This window comes from Apus apus, chromosome 2 (genome assembly GCF_020740795.1).
Source record: "Apus apus isolate bApuApu2 chromosome 2, bApuApu2.pri.cur, whole genome shotgun sequence".
In the NCBI taxonomy this organism is placed as follows: domain Eukaryota; kingdom Metazoa; phylum Chordata; class Aves; order Apodiformes; family Apodidae; genus Apus; species Apus apus.
In genome coordinates this window covers 44,403,349-44,429,091 of record NC_067283.1, presented here as the reverse complement: position 1 = coordinate 44,429,091, position 25,743 = coordinate 44,403,349, and the positions used below count along the sequence as shown (strand labels likewise).

The 25,743-nt window shown below is 40.8% G+C and overlaps 1 protein-coding gene across 5 annotated transcripts in view; it reads right to left on the bottom strand.

Annotated features, from left to right (window-relative positions):
* The window catches only part of NEK11 (NIMA related kinase 11), a 126,210-nt gene that overhangs the window by 28,901 nt on the left and 71,566 nt on the right, over nt 1-25,743 (bottom strand). For 2 of the 5 annotated variants that reach the window (XM_051612091.1, XM_051612095.1), the window contains 2 exons: nt 21,384-21,480; nt 7,308-8,268 (listed from right to left, as the gene is read on the bottom strand). In XM_051612091.1, coding sequence (XP_051468051.1) covers nt 8,064-8,268; nt 21,384-21,480 — 302 coding nt within the window. In that variant the 3' untranslated portion in view covers nt 7,308-8,063. Of the gene's footprint in view, nt 1-7,307; nt 8,269-13,810; nt 13,831-21,383; nt 21,481-25,743 lie in introns of those variants that run through there. The other 3 variants (XM_051612093.1, XM_051612092.1, XM_051612094.1) reach the window with 3 other exon arrangements.

The window sequence follows — 25,743 nt, the reverse complement described above, 5'->3', positions numbered from 1 at the left end:
CTGGAAAGCCCATCTGCACTCATCCACTGATGTGGATTGGATTTTCCATACATTGCTAATTAACCAGTGTTTCATTCCGTATCACTTTAATTACCTCACTGATATACAATAATCTATTTTTCTGCCAGATCATGCTGAAAACAACTTCTATTTTTAACAATTGCAAAAATGCACTTTTTGTCTGAAGAGCTGGCAGGCACAGAGCAGCAGTGCTTCCTCTCATTTTACATTATTCTTGTGGTCTTTTTCCACAAATGCCTGGGTGCCTCTTAGGTATTACTTTTTAATCATCCACCCTCATTATGTGTAGCATTGGCTCCTTTTTTTCATTTTATAGCACAAAGCCCGAAAGAAGGCAATTAAAATTCAATAATGGTGCAGTGCTTAGACACTCATTAAGTAGTCATTAAGTAGTCTGGAGACTCATTGTCTTCATGAGAGTTCATTTCCTCTCTCTCTGTGAATCTCCTCACCACAGTATTAGCTTGGAACAGTAAGCACAGTGTGAATATGAATCCAGATGGGTTTGTGAGCCTCCCAGTCCAGGCACAAGTGCTCCTCCACTCCCTCCTGGACACCCAGCACCTTGGATGCAGCAAACCCCTGGGACTCCTCCAACAGCACCAGGGAGATGCCCTGGGTCCTGTCCTGCTCCCTGGCTGGGACTGATGCACCCTGGCAGTAGTCCCTGTCCTCCTCAGGTGATAGAAGGACCATTCAACACCCTCACTTCCACTGGCTTGAATAGCACCCCCTCGTTGAAACACAGCCCTCAGTTGTTAAGACAGCTTGTAGAAGGACATGTTTCTCTGCATGAATAATTGGCAAAATCAGGCCTCTAGGGAGTCAGGAGAATTTGCTGTCAGCATCAGGAGACAAGCTCCTGCCAAAAGAACATTCAAAACAAGCAAGCTTCATTTGGAGGTGAGAAAGAAACCTCACTGGCAGACATAGGATGGCAAAGGATGCCACTGATAGTCAGATGCATGGAGGCATCAATAAAACAATGCTCACACTCAGAAATTGTCCTACAAAACAAGAGAAGCAGCCTCTCTTGATTATAAGGATTGCCTCTGGACGATAAATAACAGCATCTGTTCTCCAGACTCTAAGAATCTTGAATTTGCTTTGCTTTCTGTCCTTGAGGAGGCAGGGAGGAGAGAGGACAAGACAACAGAGACAGTTCAAGCTACGAAGGCTCCAAAGCAGCTTTAAGAAGCAGTTCACTGGACCTCACCAAGAGCAAAGGAAGCAAACCTCAATGCATTATTTAAGACTCCCCTCACACCACTGACCCTTTATAGATGCAGATCAATATAGTGCCCTCTACCATAAAAAGGAGGTTTCAATACAAAAACAAAAACAAAACAATAAAAAAAAAATCATATTGGAGGTGGTGATGCTGAGAGGAAATAATATAAGTCAAAGGAATACCCACATACCATGGTACAATAAGGCAGTCCCTAAAAGAGCCACCAGATACCAAAGGAGAGAGTAGAACAATTAACAGATTCATGGCTTGTTTGTAGCACTCAGTCACCTCTGGGGCATAAACCTCTGGCATAGAATCACTTCATCCTTAGTCCATCACCTGCTCACTTGCTTGCACAGCCACAAATTCATATTTCATGAAATAATAGGTTTCTGTCTGTAAACTCATTTCACCTGTCACCAAACACTGCATGGTTCTTTAAGTTGATACCTACAAGTGGCCACTGACTGCCCGGCATGGTGTCAGGTGAGGAGCAAGAGGAGTGTTCCACATTCTAGGCTCCCTCTTGCATGTTGCTACACATGCTCAGGCTACTTCTCCAAGCCACTCACCATTCACCTTCCTCCTTGGTACTTCAGCTGTGAGTTCTCTGAGATCAGGATTACTTTGGGGCTGTTTTGTACAGTGCCTGGTGTAGGGGATGATCAGGACTTCTGGACATTCATCTGTGCATTTACCTGCTTGTAAGAATTTCTCTGAGCAGTTGCAAACACCCGAGCAGCTGGAAGACATTTTGTTTAGCAAGAGAGAAAAAGTATTCTTGAGGTTTTGGTGATGTGCTGTGCTTAAGGATATACAGAGCTATATGGATATATATGTACCCATGTGTAGGCATAGAGATAGATGATACAGGTAGATAAACAGATGATTAATGATAAGAGTCACAATTCATTTCTCTATATAGATACATTTCTAGAGATAAAGCAATCTTAGACTCCTAAGACAGGCTGCAGATACTAAATGTGAAATATATCAATATACAGAACAGTTAATTAGAAAAGAGTACCCTTCTACCCTTCCACTTGCTATTTTCATTTGGAAGTATTATTTCTTGTGCAAAGGCATACCACTGCCTTTGCACGTTGATAACAGCTAGCCATGTATTCATGAAGAAGACACCCAAGTCAATCCCATTTTATCCATAGGATGATAGTTGCAGTGTGTGTATTTCTGGCACACTGAAAAACATTGGGAATCCCTGGCCAGGTGTTATCAAACAAAATGGATAAATATTCACCAAAAAGGTGCACTACTAAACCAGCTGGCTAAAGGTCTGTTTTCCTCAACTGATTTTTCTACTGGGAAATTTAGTCCTGTGATCTGATCTCTGCTTCCTGACCTGATGGGGTAGTGACCAGCTACACAGTACTGGAACACTGAAAATCAGGTGGCTGTAGTTAACCATTTGTGAACACGTCAAGGCCGAACCCTGTCTGCCAAGCTAACAAGGCAAATTATCTGTAAATACTAAGTGTCTTTCCATGATAGACATGTTACAATGCAGAAAAAAGAAAACTGGATCCAAAGTTGTATGAAACCAGAAACCTTTTCATGTCTTCTCTTGCTCTGACCACTGGACTTGAGATCAAGGTTTCCTTCTAGGATTTCACTTGTAGTCTCTCTCCAGAACCTTCAGTGGCCTTCAGAAAGTCACTCACTTTCTCTTTACTCCTCCAAGCATAAAATAAAGTTACAAAAATAATTAGGAGTGGAAGATATAAGAGAGAGGAACCTACAACTCTTTTCTTTCCATTCTGTCCCTTCCCCATCCCATCTCTGACAAGTCTGTAAATACATTTGTCTTTCCTGTTCCCAGCTCTTCTTATGTGTGATCCAGCACCTTTGGTTCAAGTTATCAAGGCAGTCAAATTCTTGAGCAGTAATGATCATCAGCCAAATCAGTATCTGGGGACTGTATTTTCATGAGAATTCTACTTACTACAGATAATCATATGCAGAAAACTTTCTGTTGGACCTCTGGCTGGAAAACATGGGTTTTCAGAGAGGACAGGGTAAAGAGTTTTCAGCTTATGACATGATGTAAATACATTTTACAAACAAAATAAGAAATCAAGTATGCCTACATGCCCATTGCTCCTGTGTCCAAATGCATCTCCTGTTTGAGCCTTTCTTCTCTTGCCCAGTAAATTTCTTCAGATACCACTGGTTGCACCTCTAGTGCACTGAAAGGTCAGACTTAAGAGTTATCTGTAAGCCTGCTTTCTTGTCTCCTACCTTTTCTTCACCTCTGTATCTGCTCAATGCTCCACCGTCCCAGCTCGGTGTAGACCTGGAGAGTCAGCAGTGGTAGGGGGTGAGCTCTGGCCATGCCCACTGCAGGTTTGTGGTCTGACCCTGAGGATATCTCAGAGCTGGTTATCACAAGGCAGCACCCACAAAGCCAGATCCTGCAGGAAGGATGGTCCTTTCCTGCAGGCAGGATTTTCAAACACTGTAAAGCTCTAATAAGTCATCTTACAAAGAGAGAACACTGTTGCCTTCTAGGGATTGTCAGGCCTGACTTTTCTAAGAAAGGATGTATTTATTGTTTGCTGTGACAAATTTAATTGCTCTGCCTCATAATGCAGCTGGGGACAAGACAGCTTTGCTTCTTACCAAAAAACTCAAATGTTCTTTTTCCCTTTATAGTTCAAGCACCTTTTTACCAGGTTGAAGGCCCCAAAGTGTTAAATAATTACTCATCTCATTTCCTTTGTTTGCAATATCTCTGCATCAAGTTGTACAGCTTCTAGCACTTTTAGGAGTGTCAATAAAAGAGCAGAGAGGTTGCCTGCTGCTTCTGAAGCTTTTTGGCACAAGTATGTAAGTCTGATGGGATCTTTTATGAAGCTTTATCCACAGCAATCTCACATCTTTACATTTCCTCACATTTACTTCCAGCAGCTCTGTTGCTTTTTTATCACTGCAGATCCATGGTACTAAAAAGCCTTCTCCTCCTTTTAGATTTCTACTGATGACCAGCAATGTGTTTTTGCTGAAAATGAACTTGCTTGTATATCATATAGATTTTCACGTCCAAAATGCTTTTTTTATATGACAGGGACTCAGTCTTCTCTTTCTCTCAAGCCCTTTTACCCCAGCTAGCAGAACAGTTCTGAAAAATAAAATGTATCTAACACAAGATCTGATCTTTTAAGAAAATTATAAGAAGATATTTTTTTCTTTTATGGCAATTCATTGCATTTCTCTAATAGATAATGTAATGAATTTGATATGTTACTCTCCTTCCATCTATTCTTTATCAGCTTGGAAAAGGACTTTGTACTTCTCTCTGTGTATTGACACGTTTGTGGTAGAGTAAGATCTGTTAAAAGCCTGACTGGGGTTGACCCTTGCTTAATGGACTTCAAGAGACCATGACTCTTTTATCATCTCCTGCTTTCTTGAGACTTTTTGAATTTCTAAGGACCTATTGCTGATCTCTAAGGATTCAGCACCATACTTTTAATTAAAAAATTACTCCTTTCTTTTTATACTAAACTTGACTACAGAAAAATAATTAATATGATAATCATATATACAGATTATCAGTATGGCATCTCAATAAACACTGTTTAAACTTTAATACTTGTACCACTGCACCAAATGCAGCTTCCCTAAGCTCAGTGGAGACAGTCTATCCAGCACTAGGGCACCAACCTTTCTGCCCCAGGATGTATAAGCTGTTCCCTGTCACAATTTTTCATTCCTGTGCCTACATATATTTTTATAAAATTTTCATTAATCTGTTTAGCCTGAAACAGACCAGTGGAGAGTCTTAAAATTTAAAGCTGGTGGTGACTTCAGGAGAAAATTTGAGAGAAGGTGTGTGTGCATGTTTGTGCACATGTGCATAATGCAACAAAGGTTTATGATAGCAATATCACACACACACAAAAAGATCAGTCTGCTACATATAAGATAATACTAACATATAAGAATAGTTGTTATATTGGCAAACATTTAAAAAAAAAAAAAAAGGCAATTGTCTGGAAAAATACTTTGTCAATTGTTTCTACATACCCACATGCCCATCTTGGCAAGCCTGGGGATAGCACACAAAATCCCCACCAAAGGCTACTTACTGTGCGGCTGCAGATATGCAGGATGATAGTCCTGTAAATATCTGTAAAAAGAAATCAAAAGCCAGCTTTTGGAACCTACAAAACAGGTTTTAATAAGCTGCAGAACTGAGTTGAATTCCTGATGCATATCCTCCCCCTCTGGAAGGCCAAGTGACAGAGGAAAAATTCATTGGGTTTTATCTGGTTCTGCTGGGGACAGATCTTGTCTCTAAAATAAGAGTCAATCTTGGTCAGGATGATGCAATTTTAAACCTAATAATTTGCTGAGAATTTTGAAAGGGACAACATCTGAAAAAGGTAAGGTTCTACTGGAAAAATGAGAGTAGAGACAAAGGCACATAATGCAACCTAATGCTTTTTCTGAAGTTACCCTCAAGATAAACAGTCACATAAGAATTTCTGCCAAATCCATGGGATTTATCTCTGTGCTTTTTACTATAGTTTAAAGTCAAAAAGTTTCCTGCTGAGTTACATATGTTTACCACATTGCCTAATTGTTGTATGACTGACAGAATAAACAAAACCAAAGCACAGTTTAAAGCATATAACTAATAAGGCAGCAAGCTCCAGATCCTCACACGACTCAAAGGTCATACCCAGCAGAGAGAAGAAAGCAACTGAACTAACTGTAAAAACACTGATTTCTTTTTCGTGTGCAACAAGCAAAAGTGCTGTTCATCACAGAGCAACCATTTACCTGAGGGCAATCTGCATGGCTAAACTATGATTTCCAGGCTTTAAAGGTTGCCCTTTAAGGATCTCCCTACAGCCTAAAAGCCTTAGAGAGCTTGACCCATCCCTATGCAGCTCTTTTTTCTTGCATGCTGCAGGAAAAAAAAAGTCTGATGAGGTGTTCTGTGTTAATAAAAAGGAATTGATTGTTTACAGAGGCTGTTTTTGAAGTTTTTGTGACAAATTACTCTGAACCACAGCCAGAGGCAAGTGCAGTAGTCAAGATCATCTCCCTCTGACATTACTCTCACCATGAGCTAGTAACTTACTGTTTGCTTTGTCAACATCTTAGTCCCTGCAACATCCCTCCTTTAGCTTGCACTTTGGCACATTTGTCTTTAACTGGTCTTACAGGAAGTTGTGTGCCAAAAATATGGAAGCAAATAAACAGAGGCAATGTTAAGGATGGGGAGTGTAAGTACAAGAAGAAATAACAGAAACGAGACTGAAACCTGACTCAGTATCTGTGCTTCAGACTGCCTCTCCACCTACAGGGTATGAAACACCACAAAGAAGGAAAAAAAAAGTGAACATCACAGTGGATTTTAGTCTCTGGTTTGCAACAGTGCGTATTCTGAATAAAAACTGAAATCAGAGATGCCAGAATTGCCTGTTAGTTTGAGTTGCGAGTGTAATGCCACATCTTCCTTAGCTGGGCATGTCCTTTGCTTCCTCAGCTTGTGTTGCTGCTGAGATAGATTAAGATGACTCAGTTTACCTTTCTCTTTGACTCTCTTGAAGCATGTCACAAAGATGGATCAGGATCACTGCTTAATTTACTATCAATACCGGTATCCTTAGCTGCAAATAACTCATTTCAGGTCAAATAGCAATGTTTTTTTTATATTAATATTATTAATTTTTTTCATTTGTTTAATTCAGTCCCTGAGTTATTTAAGAGTTGTGGCACAAAAGCAGGAAACGTAAGGATTACAATAACAGCTTGATGCCTAAAATTAATCTGGTCCACAATTAATTTGAGATTCCTCTATAGATTGTTATCCTTTTGTGTTTTACACAGATGGATGAAGGAGCTCAGAATGGAGAATGAAGAAGGAAGGGATAAATGGAAAACATCAAGTATATAATCAGAGCATGATATACAGTTGAAATCAGCAAAAGTATGATGTATATGAGGAAGTGAGCATGAACACCAAAAAAAACATTAACAGCAACCATGTGCAAGTCAAAAGACTCAGTTTATTGTTCTACTTGTGTACAATGAACTTGATCTATAACTCATCAGTCACAGCAGGGATTCCTAGCTACCACAGCCAGCTATAGCTGTGGCTTCATGTTCTACACATGCACACACATAAGGTGTATGATCAGGTATCTTTCTGCCTCTATGGATATACATACGTGTCTCTATGAGTATGCATATATGTGTACACATAGGCACGCATGCATTTTTTCACAACTCCTTTGAAAGTCACACAGATTAAATGCAGTTCTTTTGAACAACGAACAACAACAAGGCAATTAGTGCCTGAGTACCATACATATACATGTATGTTCAAGGGAAAGTCTGCCATAGTACAAAAAATATGTATTTGGATATCGTGAGGACCAGTTAGTGCAGGAGTCAACTGCAGCTGGAGTCTAATCCTGCACCACTTCCATCAGAGGCAGTTTTGCCAGTGGTGCTCTGGGTACAGTACTGATGCCTGGCCAAAGTCCAGGAGAATACTTTTATGTCCTAATCTGTGAAAAAGGGACACTGGTAGCCGTGAATTCTCTCCTCCAGTGCTACAAACATTTGTTGCCCTCTCTGCTTCTGTAATCTATACTGTATTTACTCACTTCTCCCTGCAGTTTGGAATCTCAAACACAGTCTATGCACATGCTGACGTTCTACGTTACCTTCAGTAGGCTCCCCCAAATACCTCCCTTCCTTGCTTGCTGGCCTGAAGAAGACAGCTTGGCAGCTTCACTCCTCCTTGCCATTTCCAGCCCTGTTACTGACACACACTTTACGGCTGAAGATGGGCTTCTGAAGCCTGCAGCTGCTCCTCGAAGTACAGAAGCTGATCCACTTCAAAGCAATCGCTTGCTCTAGAAACCAGCTCCTCCAGGTCTCTCCTGATCTCCTCCTCACTGGCATTCTGCTGTCTGGCTTGCTTCAGATAGCTGTACACAGCCTCAAATACCTCTGCTCCCAGCTTCCCAATGGCAGATCTGGGGATAAATATTATATAAAGGTCAAGTAAAAGTTAATATTAATACAAGCAGTAGCTAGTACTGGTAGTTTTATATTTTGTAGCTACCTTTGATCAGAAAGGTATAACGATGCACTTTCTTTGTCTGACAGTAAAAGGAAGTAGAATTTCCTGGGGAATTTCTCTGTGATTGTTTTCTCTGTGATTATTATACAAAGAGGCTGGGAGTAAAAACCTGGCCATAGTAAAACAATGGGAACCACGGCCATTGTTGCTGTTACTAACCTAGATTCCTTTTCATGCCAAATCTGACATACCATTTTATCTACAGCAAGCCCAGTATACACATGTGTATTATTGCCTCTGGCTTTCCTTAAAACCAAAAGGAGCAATGCTAGTCAACCATACACCAGTGGCATTTTCTGTGAGCAAATACATTTCAGGATTCATTGCTTTATTTTAGTTTCTACCAAATAACAAAGGAACCATTGTGCAAGCTCAACATGAGCTAACTGACAATTTTTTTTCTTTTCCTACAGCACTCTCCTTTTATCAGAAGACAGATCAGTATTTCAGTGACAAAGAATACACTCTCAGGATCCTAATGTTGATTTATAAAGATGATACATTTGCAAACTGTGAGACAGTGAATAAGAATTTCTTTTTCTAAAGGCAAACATCTTTAAATTCACATATCACGAGCCACAGGTAACATAAAATTTTCCACTCAGTTATTGTTTCATAATATATTTATGAAAATACTAGAGTAATTTTCTTTCAGCATATCAAAAACTATCTGCCAGCTCTGCACGTCTGCCACAGGAACTGTGTTTACCAGGGTTTTTAGAAAAAACTGCTTCATCACGCACATCAGAAGTCCAGTCTCCTCCAGCTTCCTGATGGAACCCCATGGGGTCCATCCATACAACATACATGGCAGGACTGAGACCACTGAGTGGTTTGCCAGCACGTATGCTGTGTACTGCTCTTCGGTCCTGGCAGAGTGCTCCTGCCAGGAGCAGTTGAAGCAGTGGGTGAGAAGATTTGAGGCTGAATGGGTTTCAAAAACACCTCTCTGAGTGCCATTTATCAAGGAAATTTGAGGACACAAGTGGATTAGTGGAGATGGCAAATGTGCTGGTACCACACCCCTGATGCTGACACACAAAAAAGCATGGCTGGCTGTGCACCCTCTTCCTTGTTGTTTTCTTTCACCAAGTTAGAGCAGTTGAGATTTTATTTCCTTTAACTTCAGACTTCTACATTTCAGGAGAAATTATGCCCTTCCCTTAGTCAGAAACAGAGCTGGACTAATTGGGATCACCTTGTAGAAACATCAGCAATTTACATTTTAAAATGTCTTATTTTGAATGGGTAAAGTTGTGGTAAGCAGCCTGTCCTCCCACTAGCATTTTGCTAGGATTGCAAGAGAATTTGGGGTCTTGGGGTTGTTTTGTTTGTTTTGGTTATTTTCAGAAAATCCATTGTGGCATGAAGACCTCATCAATAAACCTACTCAGCATATCTGAACCAGGCTTCTCTGACACATTATTCTTACACACTAAAATAAACTTAGGGTATCTGAGATTCTAATGCTCTCATGTATTTCTCAAGCATTACACATACTGTGTCTTTAGCATGTTCAACCATTTGATGCCTTAAAACTTGGCATGGTGGAAATCCTTTTAGACAAAAATGAGGTGCTGGGAAGGGAACCATATAGCATTCCAAAATTTCAGCCTGAGTATCTGCACTCACGTTCCCCTTCCGTTAAGTCTCTGCTATAGCAAGCTTGCAGCCAGCAAAATTTCCACATTAATTATGTAAATTCTTCCATTCCTATCAAACCATTATGAATAACTTTACTTTGTTGTTTCTCAAATTTAATTTGTTATGAAAGTATTGTTTCCTCAGTAATACATAACCACTTTACCAGGGTACAAGAGACTGCCAGTAAAAACAGATAATACATCTAAAATTGCCTGAGCTATATCCTATGTGACTGCTCTGATCTCACAAAGAGGAAACACTTCTCACATCTCTCTTGCTCTCTGCTTTTCTGCAGCTCAGTCACGCCCAGCTGTGATCCCCCTTCAGTTATAAGTTCTCTCTCCTGCTGGCTCCTGACACAGAGGTGGATTGGAAATTTGTGGCAGAGAAAGCCAAGACCTGGGACCAGAAGCCACAAAGCCAAGCTGGAATCTCTCCAGGACCAGATCTGACTCAGTCCTGCTTCCTGTAACCAGAAACTGACCTTTTTTTTCTACCAACAGTGTCCTTTAGGGAAAACTAAAACTGTTAGAAGTTATTAACTCTCAGACACTGGAAAGTTAGGGATTAAATTAGCACAGAAAGATAAACAAGGAGTTGGCAAATAATGTACATCTCTTCACAAAATTTTATCTCTGTTTATTGTTACTTTTATTTCACATGAAACCTGGGACACCTGCATTTATAGTTTTGAAATGGTTAAAAGCCTTACTACCAAATGTGCTCTAAGAACAAGTACAGAGCTCCCATTTGGCCATGTTCTCTGATTTACTGACATTTACTCTCTTTGTGCTATCTTATAACTCACTCACCTACAAACTCACTATTTCCCGCCAGAAATGAGCCATCACCCCTTTCTCAGCCAAGATTACACAAGCAAAGGCAATACCTGACATCTGGGCTTTCATCACTGTGACAAGCTTTGTGGGCCAGAACTCCGTCCCCCCCTGCCCTAAATTGCTTTTCACTATGTTGAAATCAAAGGAGTTACAGCAGTCTCTAGCAGCCAAGGGTCTGACCCAGGATGATATAAACTAACATGCTCAAACGTGGTATCTCAGATGGTTCTTTTTTTCATTCTTCTGTGTTACAAAGGTTTAGCTATACGGAGGGATTAATTGCTGGCATTTGAGCACAGTGTTTCCTAACTTTCCAGCATCATGGTCATACATTGAAGTTTACAGCTCACTTCTCTCCCTGCAAAATGCAGTCACCAAAAAAAAAGGCATCCACCCAAAGCAACAGCCCACAACAACTGAAGAAAGGCACACTCTAAACCTGACACTTGTTTGGCTTTATTAAAGTCAGGAATCACCTTATTCCACCCAGGATTCACAGCAATTCAGCATGACCACATGGGTACCCAGTTGTCCTCTTTTATCCTAGAGTCCATGGTTAGGACATTCACCCAGAGAGCTGTAAATCTGTGGGCAGAAGGAGATTCAAACCCACACGTCCCAGAGTAGTACCATAATCACCTGTCAGACTGGGAGACAAAGGACTGTCCTTCACCTTCATTCTGATTGGTATGAAAGCAGATGTACAAGACCAGAAAAGAATAAGCAATGGTGGAGGCCAGCTCTGGATAGTTTGAGGACCAAGGACAACACAAGAGGTACGTGCAAACATTATTTTTAGGAAACAGTCCCTGGATAAAATAGTATGAGCAGTCGTTGGGAGTCCTTCAGTCCTTGGGACTGAAATCCAGGTTACCACATGTCAGTGGCCTCACTGCAAACTAGAAGAGATTCAACAGCAAGCCCAACTTCTTTCACTGCTCCAAGCAGAGGACACAGACCTGGGAACCTCCATAGCTATGCTCTGACCACCCCACAACTGGCTGGACAGCAGATATGGTCAGTCCCCACACTGTCATCCAGAGAAGCTGCGGTTTGAAATAAAAAGCCTCTTGCAGCCAGCTTTTGTGCAACACACAACCCACGCCTAGGGAAAATTAACTGGAACAAGCCCCAAAGGCTGTAGAGGCAGAGAAGATATCTATCTGATTTGTGGATAATGATGGGTTTTGGGCATGAGACAGGGACTTGGTTCTGTCAAGGGTAAGGTGCTTCTGAGGTTGTGAGAAGCAGTATGAATATCAGCAAAATCATAGGCACTTGCTGCTTTGACTCACTGCCAGCCTTGGAGGGGAGCTAAACAGAAGCCTTGAGAACTGCAATTTTATACTCAGGGTGCCTAAAAATGTTCCAAGTCGTGTAGTGGATCTGGGCCCAAATGAATTTATCAGGCTATCTGGTGATTTGCAGTTGATTTCCTACTCATGAGTGCAAAATTACTAAAATTTGACAATATAATAATGTTGTGTTCTCAACTGGCTGAGGAAGTTGTAAATCTTTCCCTGGGTGAACAAAGAATTCTCTATTATCCTGTGGGTCTTTATTTTGACTATTCCGCTCCTAGCTACATATTAACATTTTCTTTCTGGTCTGGAGATCAATTACAATACACCTACCTTTATGCAGCACTGACAAAACCCACAAAACAAGATTAATGCTGAAGTTTGTGCTCCTCCGTGGGCGTTAGCAGCTGGGTTAATATCTCTCAACAGCTTGTCATTGCCTGCCTTGAATGATAACTATGACACAAATCAGCAGCTAAGGGGGTTTTCAGCTTCTCACTTTCAAATGTCATTCAGCATGATAGCGACTATCATTTAAAACCATTCTGTTCTCCCTCATCCACCCCCAAACAAAGGCACGCTTTTTGCAGGCAAACACTAGCGCCTCCAGGGAGCTGTGGTGTGGTCTGTGCTCGGAGCAAGGGCAGCTCCCCAGCTGCCAAGTCAGCACACTCGGCACAAGCCACTGCTGAGCACACCAGAACACCAGAACAGCACCACTTTCCTCATACAAAGAAGGCTAAGAGACCTGGGGCTGTTTAGTCTTGAGAAGACAAGACTAAGAGGGGACCTTATCAATGTCTACAGATATCTGAAGGGTGAATGTCAAGAACAGGCCAACCTCTTTTCAGTGGTGCCCTGTGATAGGATGAGGGAAATGGCACCAAGTTACAACACAAGAAGTTCCACCTCAACATGAGGAAAAACTTCTTTACTGTGACTATGACAGAGCACCAGAACAGGCAGCACAGGGAGGTTGTGGAGTCTCCTTCTTTGGAGACTTTCAAGACCAGTCTAGACAAGTTCCTGTGTGATCTTCCATAGGTGTTCCTGCTGCAGCCATGGGGTTGGACTCGATGATCTTCAGAGGTCCCTTCCAACCCCTATGATTCTATGATTCTATGACTCTAGAAAGACCCTCTTTGCATCAGCAGTAACATCTCACCTCTGCCATCGCAGGCAATGAACACACAGCTCTTAAGGCAACCACAGAAAATGTAGGTATTTCAAAGAACTCACGTTAGTCACGGCTCCCTCAATGTAAACCTTAAAAAAGAAGCTTTCTGTACATGAACTAGCTATTCCAGTGGGCATTTGTTCATCCTTTCAGATGCAGCCAGGACACCTGCATCCTACACCAACAAGCCAAATCTGTCATGATTAGGGCACATTGGGCATGAAAGCAAGTGCAGGGATCTTCGAAAGAATCATTTAATCAGATTTCACTAAATTCTGTTCTCTGTAACTCAAATGTATCCCTATGGAGTTCAGCAGTATTAGGATTCCCATCAACACATCCAACTTTGGTTTGTCCCTGAACATTTCTAAGCATTTATTCATTAACCTTATATTTATCTTTAAAACTGAGTGCAATCATGCCAGTTTGCAGTTAACCAGTGGTGACATTAATGTTGGTGAAAAAGATACTTACTTTTATCTTCAGAAATTACTCTGTAAAAGAATCAAGAAATTACTCATCTTTGATCTCATACAAAATATACCTGTACCAAAAAATCTTAGGGTATCTGCCACAGCATCTCAGGCTTCAATAAACAAACAGGTTTATCTCAGTTACAACACAAAAGGTCCCTTTCATCTCAAGCTATCTTTCTGTCATTCAGTATGTTGGCATTACTAACTATGAATGATTAAAACTTCTCTGCAACTTGACAGAAACTGGTCTGGGTTCAAAACTGCATTTGCAGCAAAGCGTGATTGTTGCTCTACAAAGACCCTTTGAGATCTGCGAGGAGAAGTGCATTGGAAGTTCCATGATTTATTTCTTAGGAACTTATTTCTAAAAGTAGGGCAATACCTTTCTAGTTCTGACAACTCTTCAATCTTGTGAATGTGAAAAGTATGGCAATGTCTAACAGAAAGTTTCTTTGAGGGTTTAAAAAAAAAAAATTTGAAATAATTATTATATAAAAGCTAGTAAAAGAAAATCTGAATTGTTAATGTTAGCCTCTACCCTCACCTTCAAGCCTCAGTGGACTTTGATTTCCATCATATTACTGTTGAACGAAATTGTCTTCACTTGAAGACACAATAATGATTTTCATAATTCATTCTTAATTACTTTATAATTCCTGAATTAAAGCACCTTAATTTGCTTGCAAACAAAACTCTCTGACGTTCTTCTTCAAAGACCAGCAAAATCTAAAGCATATTTAGGACATGTTTTCCCAAGAGCTAAGCAGGATTTTATTATTAAAAGCTGTAGACTCACAGCTGAAGAAATATCAACAACAACATTCTCCATGTATCTCATTTTCTGACATAAGTGAATTTGTAAAATAGTAATTGAAGCTGACATCTGCTCTTGTAAGAAGCGTGAATTAGATTTTAGAGCTGCTAGCTGAATACTAGCTACTACTAATTTAGAATATAGTTTGTCATAAGAGGAGATTATTTATTTTCGGTTTTCCCACAGAAATAAACCAACAACAAACAAGTCACAACAAAACATGATCATTTAAATCAAACCTAAATATTCCAATTTTAAAGTCCTCATATATTAGCGAGTTTCCTGCCAATAGCAAAAATGAGAAAGGAAACAAGTTTGCTTATATAGAGCTGTTTTTCAGCAGGTAAGGCGGGTGAAAATTATACTGTTTAGTGCCCACGAAGAATGATCCAACACACACTTACCTGGGCTACAGCATCTTTATACACCTTCTGAAATTTCCTAGCCTTCCTAAAATTATTTTCAACAACATCCTGGTTGCCATGTCATGGCATACAAAGAGTTTTTGAAAAGTCATCAGTTTAGACTACTTTGGAGAAACCAACCCATGTTCTATATTACCGACTGGTTGAAAACCTAAGAACATTTGGACTAATGACCTGGGACTTTAATCTGTAATTCCATTTTCTATAATCATCAGGGCAGAGTAACATATACATACTAACTTCAAAAGCAAACCAAAAAAATGGGTAAAACATACTGTTGTCACCAAATACCACTCAGTAGCAGCTGTTCGATTCCTACATTGCTTGTAGCTGGCAGAGCAGCACATTAAGATCTATACAATCAGTACACCTCCATCTAACAACCAAATTATGGATCACTTGCAACTTCTGCTGTGCTCAGGCACATTGGAGGTTGTTGTGAGGAATAACAAAGGCTGCTCCTTATGTAAAGATGGAATGCTATGTGCATGCAGTCTGAATTCATGGTTGGACTTGATGATCTTAAAGGTATTTTCTAACCCAAACAATCCCATGATTCTACAAATGGGAACGAGGATAGAACTGCAGAGGAGCCCAAGAGATTAGGACTCCACCAGGAATTGAGCAGTAGCTGTTAAACTATCAGCAGGAAGATATTCACAGGATAGCCATCTCCAGGGCATCTCAGATCTTCTGGAAGTGAGTGGAGCTGTGAGATGTTGCCTCATTTTCCCTTCCTGGATGGTAACAGTCCAAACCACATAGCTAAGAAATGGAGAGACAGAGTTAAGACAATAAGAGAGGCAGCCAACTCTTCCTGTGGCAAGGGGAGGAGGACAGAAAATGGGAAGAAAGTGAATGGAGACCCACAGAAAATTCCTGGGGATATAGACCATCAGCTCCAGCTTCAGCCTTGAGGGGGAACTACTATGTCTTCTGCAGAGGACTCCTATATTCCTATGCAGTAGTCACTGCCCCACTCGCCTCCGTTTCTTCTCAAGCAGGAAGAGCCCAAGATTCACTCATCCTCACTTTATCAAATAATCAGTTTTCTTTACTGCAATAGTTAAAAAATGTGCAGAAAAAAGCCTTCTATACTTCAGGCATTTTTAGGAGTACTTATCTTAAAGAATATCCAGTGCCTATTCAATGACTTCAGTATGACCTTTCTTTCTGAATTTTTAAGATAAGCAATACATTTGATGCCAATGTCACAAGCACAAGAAGACAATATGTTAATGAGTATAAACCAATAGTGTTATGAGCATTCATAGGAAAGGAATAAAATATCACCAAGTGCCTTTTCACCATGACTTCTGAAAGACAGCTTTACTTAAACTCAGCAGGTGATGATGAAGCCTTTTGTCTGACTGTGGAGCACTGCTGTGGGCAAGACTTTAGGGACTGACTAAGAAGTGCTTACTGCTGTGCTAAAGGATTTTAATTTACTTAAAATTTGGGGCATAAAAGCCTTTCCCTTTTACCCACATATATTTTATTGAATTCTAAACTGCATATTAAAGTTCATGGCTATTAAAATGACTCATTGTATACATTCTCGGACACCTCCACAAAGGAACACAAACCACTCTGTACTAAGTTTTTTTGTTTAATTTCCTACATTTTTATTTCTCTTTATATTTCATGAAAGAGAGAACAAGAAATATATTCTAGTCGACAGATATTTCATTATTGAAAAGCTAGCCTTGCTCTGTAAAGCACAAATCCTGATTGAACAAGCCAAGAACTGAATTTTGCATACAGTGCTGAGGTGGCTTCAAGGGGAAGCCTCCACTCACCGGACACTTGGGATATGAATACTATATATGAATGTAGCCAACTGCATCAAAATCCCTAGTAAGGCTTGTTCTTTGCCACAGATCTTTTCACACTTATTTCTCACCTTCACTTTTCCATTTTAGATCATGAAACCCTGCACAGAATTGAAATGTCAAGCACTCATGGTAAGACTTTACACAGGTTTCTCTGCTTCTGCCAGGCCCTTCATTGTGGTAAAATTGTGGCTCAGGTTGTCAAAAACTTGGAAAGAAGGGCCTGAGAATAAGCTAAACTGAAAAGAAGGATGATTTATTTTTCAGCCAGAGGTCTAAACAAGTGGGATCTGTACCGTTTAATGTAGATTTTCACATCTTTAACCTCTCACAAGCTATCAGTGCTGTTAGTCCAAGCCTGCAGAAAGCTTTGGGCTTGTCGACCAAGTTTTTAAAAAGCTGGCAGAAAACAAGCTAAGTGTTTGCTACGATGAGTCTTGTAAAGCCTGTCCTTAGGGACATAGCCAATCCTTCAGGCATTATGTACTGCCAAAGCTTCTGACATCTTGGAAAGAAGACTTTGACAAGCTGTATGGACCTCAGGGGAAAAAAAAAAAAAAAAAAAAAAGAATAGGTGGTATAACGATTTGATCTGATAGTAGAGGGGGGTGGGCACAGGGAAAGCTTTGGTTTGAGGATTTGTTTCTGAACAGCCTGGTTTTCCGAGATGCATAGTTGGAAAGTTTTTCCCCACGGGGCTCTCTGGTAAAGATAATTTGGCTCTGGATAGCATGTGATTGTAGAGCTTCTCAGGTGGAGCCAAGGACCAGATTATCCAGTACCACTGATGGGAACCACCATGAAAATGAGATGGTTCCTCCTGTTTCCTGCACCTAACATGATTCCTCAACCTAAAATGCCAGTATGAGGGATATGAGTCACACAACTCTGATTTATATATTTGCTTGACTTCCCAGTGTTAATATGTAAGGCTGGGAGGGAGTATAATGAAAAAAAGCTCAGACAGCCTTTGAGGGAGTGAGTTCAAGAAACAGATTTCTTATCAACACTGCAGAATATCCCAATATTGAAATGCTTAGCACTGAAGCAGAAGTTTTTGCAGAGAAAATTAACTCAACCTGAAAGGTAAAGTTTCATCTCTGCTGCTATAAACTTTACAATGGATACTGATACCAAGTACAACAAAGTAGAAATTGTTGTCACTGGAGTAGGCAATTTTGTCATTGCTTTTACTGAGAGGACAGCAATTCAAAATGCTGGAACAGAGTGCAATGGGAATTGAAAAGAAGATGCCAGGGAAAATATTCAAGGACTGTAATGAAGGAAGCTGGTGACTGAGTCACTAGCACTATCAGGCTGTCAATAGGCTAAGCCCTGAGTCTTTTTTTTTACTCAAAATAGGAGAAGACAATGGACTCCTGCCTGTCATATTCAAGGACATCTGAAACTTGCTTCTACATTCCTGTAAGGACCTTCAGCACAACTTTCCTCCCTCATCAATACAGATATAAAGCCCTGCACAAGCACACAGTAGAAGCTACCTAAATTGGCACTCAGATAAACAGCAAGTTTCTCATCTGATAAAGAATGCATTCAGTGCAGCACACTGTGATGACTCAAGCAACAAGCACATCACATCTTGTCAAGTGGCTGTCCTGCCGCAGTTGTTTGCAAGCCCCTATCATTCACATGTGTCAATTAAAAATGGCTAAAAGGCCTTTTTGCTGTTAGACTCTGTATTGTTTTACACAAATCTGCCATTTTTTTCAGAACTAGTGAGTTTCTTTCATTAATTACTTGTAATGTGTAGGCATAATGCTTACTTTGAGCAATTTGTGACATGAAAGACAGTCTCCCTCATCAGAATCTACTGCTGTTAGCATCTGAAAATGACAACCTTCATACTTCTGTTTCTATAGTGACTTGCCACCTAGACAGATTTCACTGCATTTCCACATTGTCTCCACTGCTCTTTTCTGTTTCCTCATAAGAACTCCAGCTGTTCTGTTTCTTTAAGGCAAAACCCCCGCATTCTCTGTGGTTTCCTGAGTACTGAACAGCACAAGTTCAAATTATATCCGCCTTGCCTAACCAGTGCGGCTGTGTGGACGAAGTACAACACACCCCATGAAGTTTGCTGGGGGATGAGCAGAGCAGCTGAGGCTTCATGCATCATTCTGCATCAAGGTGTGCTTCCTTCTCACCCCCCAAAACTCCCCCACTGTGCCCTGTGTGCAGACTGGCCATGTGCAAGTCTTTGCGAGGATCTCCTTCTGTATGTGTGTTCTGGGAACTGTGCTCACCCACTTGTTTCTTCACACCCTAACTTCCAAGCAATTAACATACTCGCTCACCTTTACATATTCAGGAAATGACAGAGTCATAGTATGTTCAGGGGAAAGGGCAATAAGCTGAGTAAATATTTTTATACACCTCTTTAAAGTAGCTATTGAAGTGGACAAAAGGAGATCCTTACCTTTATTTACCAAAAGCCCCCAAACCTAAAACATACCCCTCTGTCCTTAATTTGTTCTCCTAATGAAAGTTAAGTGAAAATCATTCATGGGTATGATCTGCTGGAAGTTCTCAGGATGCTGGCTGGGTGGGTCTTTTGGCCTACTGACCCAGCTGACTGTTCTCATTCAGGAATGAAATTACTAGGAAAGACCAGGAACTCTAATGCGTTAAATGTGAATTACCACAGTTAATCAGGCTTATCACAGAATTACCTTGGTTGGAAAAGACCTTCAAGATCATCGGGACCAATCATTAACTTAACTGACCAGTCCCTAACTAAACCAGATCCCTAAGTACTATGCCTATATGACTCTAAAATACCTCCAGGGATGGTGACTCCACCACTGCCCTGGACAGCCTGTTCCAATGCCTAATAACTCTTTCAGTGAAGAAATTCTTCCTAAAATCCAATCTAAACATCTCCTGGTAATCAGCTAGAGGCCATTACCTTTTGTCCTGTCATTCATAACTTCATTGAACAGACCGATCCCCACCTCTTTACAACCTCCTTCAAGGTTGTAGAGAGCATATGGCTTGCTTACAACCTATCCTGAAATGTGATGTTTCCAAAGGATCATATAACAGCACTTCCAAATTTTTCTGCATTTAACCACCTTATCTTATCAGAACCAACAAACTCAAAACCATGAAAGAGCACTGGAAGAAACAGAATATGAAAGAAGCAAGTGATTTAACTGCACCTCAGCCCCAAAGGCAATGACCATGAAGTTCAGATAGTTAGGGTTTATCCTGTAACCATGAAAACACAAGGTGAAGGCTGTAAAATTAGTGGGCATTTTGACTACGGAACCTCACCTTGCAACTAGCTGGCACAACATGAGGGGTTTTTTCTTTTTAGAAGTACTTCCCATGGAAAGGGCATGAAAAGTAACCCAAGTGGCAGGCTGTGAGACCTGTTGACTGGTTGCACAACAAAGGCTAAGCCATGAAGTGAAACCCAAGGAGCTGCTGCATCTTGATATATCATAAAACTGAACAACCTGTATCTGGAGTAAATCTAATTGGTATTTCCCTTGAATTCACAGTGCATTTGACACTGTAATTGGTCTCAAACAGTGATTGGTATCAAGGTTGTTGTGGCTAAATTAATTTTCTTTAGGGATTCTCTTAAATAACTACTAGAATTAACTGTTTCAGCTTATTTGTATTCCAATAACATCCACTATATTGTTGGCACTGTCCACTCACACAAGAGAAAACTTCCCTTTTTTGAAGAGTTTACAATCTGAGATGAGTCGAATGTTGCACCACTGCAAAGAAAATCTGAGTTGAGAAATAATAGATAGCATTATGGTTATAAAACCAGAACCTAAATGAGGGTGCACTAAAGCTCAGAAGGCTAGAATTTACTGATCCAAGATAAAACTTCAAGATTCATTAAACAATAGATTCTAGAAAGGAAGCACAGATCTTTGTTTTATTAAGATACTGACATCTTCATTAATAAAGCTGGGGTTTCTGTGATGCTGAAAGCAATTAGACCATGGATTTCAAAGGGAGCTGCACATGTAAATTCCTCTGTCTCATCAGAAAATCTCAGCCAACAGCAATCATGTTTGGTTTAAATCATTATTCCATCGTGGGAAACAAATCCATTAGTCTTTCATTCCAGGCAAGAATGAAGTGTGGCTGAAGGAGCAAACATGGTGGGAGCATGGCATGTATGGTGATGTATGCATGATGGTGTATGGGCATGTGCTGAGCTAATAAAGAAAGCAAAGTTCAGAACGACACCAAGAGCAGAGAAGGCAAACGAGATCCTGGAAGGATGACAGTGATTGTGCAGATTATGAGAAAACAATCTTAAGTGACAGTCAACCTTCACCCTCTGTGGAGGCAAGCAATAATCCAGTCTGTACAGAATAACTTACCATCCACTTCTTTTTCTTGAGGATATTTTTTTGGGTGGGGAAACCACACGCTTTTCCTTCCTGTGTTCTGCAGTTTTTCAAATCCATCCCCTTTGTCTGAATATTGGTAACACATAAATATGCTACTTACTCCCTCATGCGTTTCAGTTTGGTCTCAGCCATAGTGCTGTTGAGAGCTCTGAATCCCTGGGGCTCCCCTGGAGACACTCTGGTGACAATCCCCGAGCCTACAAATCAATGCACAGACACATAACCTTATTCACCTTCATCCCCTGAGCTCTATTGCAGAGTCAAGGGCGGTCAGAAGGAGGAAGACTACTCCTGTTTCTCACAAGATAGTGCCACATTAATTAAAAATGAATTAGATTATTAAATCCACATTAAGAGCAACTCCTTTCTGAGGGACAAGTAAATTTTTAGCTTAAAGGCACCAGAACTGTAACAACAGCTTTGCTTCTGTGTAGTGTACAGACAATTATATTACCACAGAAAGAACAGTCACTTTGAGGAAGTGCTGGGATAGACAAATATTCAACACAACAAAGTTTGCTTAGACAATATAAATTTTCCTTCTTTATTCTTGAATTGCTTTATAAGAGCAAGAACCATCTTCCTAACAGGCAAGTATCTGCTTTAGCTTGATTATGACTGTAAAATGAAAGTATTTAACTTATGCTATCAACTTCCCCTTCACATGAGGGCACTCTTTGTATGCATGTATATATATAAATATATATATATATCTGTATAAAAATCATACTTGTATATTTAAATATATATACAAATCTATCTGTGAGTGTAAATATAAATATATATATGTGTGTGTGTGTGTGTGTGTGTGTGTGTGAGAAACATCATATACAACACATGCACACTCTTTCTGCTTACAGGCCTAGTGGGCTGTTGCAGAACTTAAGGACCTAGAGCTCACATACTGCTGCAGTATTCATCCACAGGAATACAGAAGTGCTGAACCACAGAGGACTGTCAGGGTTGCCAACTCAAATACCCTGCAATTTCATGTTGCCATTCCATCACACAAGTCCCTGCTCAGCCTAAGAAATGTATTTATTTATTTATTGCCCCTACTGCTCCCTTCAGAAGATGATTCCAGAACCATTCTGTGACCTGGTGGCTAAAATCTTTCCTCTGTTTTCCTTACGAAACTTCTTTACTGACCAGTTCCTGCTCACTCTTCTCCTGTGCCAGCCCTTTTTTCCAGCTTGATGTGTTCTTCCTTTCCCTGTGTGCTCCTTTCCTGTCTTTGCAATTGGAAAAAGAGATCCTACTTCAGCTTTCAATTTGCTAAGCTAAACAAAGCAGCTACTTTAGTTTCTTCTTGCAAAAATTTTGGCATTAGGATTTCACCTCCCAAAAGAGGAGAATATGGTGGAATAGCATGGAAATATATCCTTCCTAAATGCATGGGCTGTGGCACACAGCATGCAAGTTCTGAACGAAGATGGGAGGGCTCTGCATAGGATATGAACAAGCCAAAAGTCACACAAACACATTACCACATGCCTTCTCTAAAGGAACACACACTCTCTTCCTAGCAGGGTTTTTTAGCTTGGATTCTGCTGGGATTTAGTTTGGATTGCATTAACATTGGATCTCATGCAGCCAGAGGGAGCTTGCAGCTCCCTTCCTGCTATGAGCAATACAGACACCCCCAGAGAGTCCTGAATGATTCCCTGGAATGGGTAAGCATGGCTCTCCCAGGAGTTAAACTCCTATGTCTTACATGATTCTAGATAATGAAAATTGAGATTAAAACTTTCTATCATGAGTGATCCTACTGAACTGCTCACAGAGTTTGCTGGACTCAGAGCTCTGCTGGATTCAGAAGACAGGAAGCAGGCATGGAGAGAGACCTCAGAAGAAAAGGATTCCTGACTCTGCTGTCTGGCTATGGACAAATTATTTGACTTTTAAAAATATCTTCCTAACTTCTTTTTACACCTAATGGCTAACAGTTGTCTGGTGCCTAAGAATTACAACTGAGGTATAGTTGTCATAGTTTCAAAAAGTTAAAAATTACAAGCTCAGTTCTTACTAGCAATGAATAAATTCACCCATCGATGCAAGAAACATTTCCTGATCCGTTACTGTGACAGTACACATGGATATCCATACATTTTTGCACAAGGTCTGTAAGCATTCCATTACTTCAGCAGCGTTGGAAAATGCAGCTACCCTCAGAGTGGCCCTGAGGAAACCCCAAGGCTGCAGACAGAAATGCTTGTGGCTCTGGGTGGCACGCTCCTCTGAGTTGGCATAGAATCAATGCCCAGAGGTGGGGTTTGGGGTCTGTACTGGTTTGGTTCTGGCCTGGTTTCAGTAGCAGGGCAGAGGCCCCAGGGGTGGCTCCTGTGAGAAGCTACTAAAAGCTCCCCCAGCTCAGGTGGCCAAGGCCAAGCCATTAGAGAGACAATAGAAGCACCCCTGCAATTAATATATGTAAGAACTGAGATAAGACCTGAAAGCAGAGAGAGCAAAGAAGAAGAGCTGAGCAGGAGAGGTGAAAGCAGTGCCAGAACAGAGATTGTGAGGTTGGTGAGGAAGAAGGGGAAGGAGGTGCCTGAGTAGAAGTTCCCCTGCAGCCCATGGTGAGATGGCAGGCTGTCCCCCCGTACCTCATGGAGGAGAAAGATGGCAGAGCATCCCCTGAATGTGCCAGGAGGAGCAAATGTGGACCTGCAGTCTGTGGACTTGGATCTGCAGCTGTGGAGGACCCTGTGCCAGGGGAAGTGACTGCTCCCAAAGCAGCCCATGACTGTGGGAAGCCCAGGCTGGAGCAGCTTGCTCCTGAGGGACTGCACCTGATGGGAAGGAACCATGTTAGAGAGGTTTGTGGAGGACTCTCTCCCATGCGAGGGACTCCATGGGGAAACAGGGGAAGACTGTGAGGAATCCTTCTTCCTGAGGAGGAAGGAGCAGCAGGAACCACCAGCCTGTGAACTGACTCTAAACCCCATCCCCTGTCCCACTGTGTCTCTGGGGAGAAGGAGGGAAAGAAATTAGGAACAAAGCAATTTGGGGCCTGGGAAGAAGGGAGGGGTGGGGGTAACATAGGTAAGCACTGCTCTTGGTGTTGTCTGTGTCCTGATTAGTATGAAATTTACTTATTATTTTTTTCCCCAAGTTGAGTCTGTTTTGCCCATGACCTTAATCGGTGAAGAACCCTCCTTGCTATTTGTCTTGACCACAAGTAGTTGGCCTTGGTCCTCCCCATCCCACAGTGAGTGACCATGTGGCTGGTTCTTTGCTGTCCAGTGAGGCCCAAAACATGACAGGGTCTTTGAAAGCAACAGAAAATTGATGCCCTGAGCACCAGTGGTCTAAGGAAAATATAATCTTTGCATTCCCATAAGAAAAAGTACATTTAACCACAGGCCCCAGCTAAATTCTGGTATTACTATTATTACAGGATATATCACCATTGTAAGAGCTCAGCATACTCTTCCTGCTTACTGGGTTCAATCTGTTTATTGCTACAATATCTTCTTGTCCTCCAACATTTCATTATTAAAGACATCCTTCTTGTTTTTTTCTGGGATTCCAGACTAAATAATTTGTACTTTGTCTACTCTCCACATTGGCAACTGGCCAAGTAAAACATTCTCTACATGCAAACTAGTATCTGTCTCCCTCTCCATTTAATATGATTCTCTGGGTACTGTGAGGGAGCTGCGAGGAACACAGATTGTCAGATACTGCAGATTCGCAGTTAGTCATTAAAAAATGAGTTATCAGTGAAAACTGCTACGAGCTTTTCACATTGTTGCTACAACAAGCCTCAAAAATATTCCCTGGGGCAATTCATAACCCACACCAACTTCTGTATCGGAGGTATTTTCTTAGAAGCAGTTACTTGATTAATAATATATTAATCAAGCATTGAGCAGTTTGCCTACCTGTACATCGACACAGAACAAGGAACTATGCTTCTTCAAAAAGTGGCCAGATAATTATTCGGAATTTTTATGCAATATATCATTCTTGATTCATTAAACAAAATCAAATGAAACAAGAGCACCAACTTTTCAAAAGCAAGTATTGTGCCATTCTAAATGTACGCAAAAGGGCAAAAATTTCCTCTTCCTCTCAGCTGAGGTTCTCCCTGCATCCTTCCTACTCTTTCAAAAGGAAGTTGAAAGGATCTGTAGGGAAACAAATCCTGTGGCTGACATTTGTTTCCAGGCACTTACATTTAAAACTGGCAATTATGATTATCTGGTGAGACTTTTCATACATTATAGCTCAAAGGCATTCCTACCAACATTTCTTCTAAAAACTAAATAATGAGCATTCCTACCAACATTTCTTCTGAAAACTAAATAATTTGTGACAGACACCTACTGCCTCTCTTGGTAAGCCAATATGTGTTGTCAAGCTATTAACTCCTCCAAATCATAGACTTCTGTTTGGATTTTTTATTTCTTTCTTCAGCTTTCACTGTTACATATGAGATCCTACAATGCCTTTTC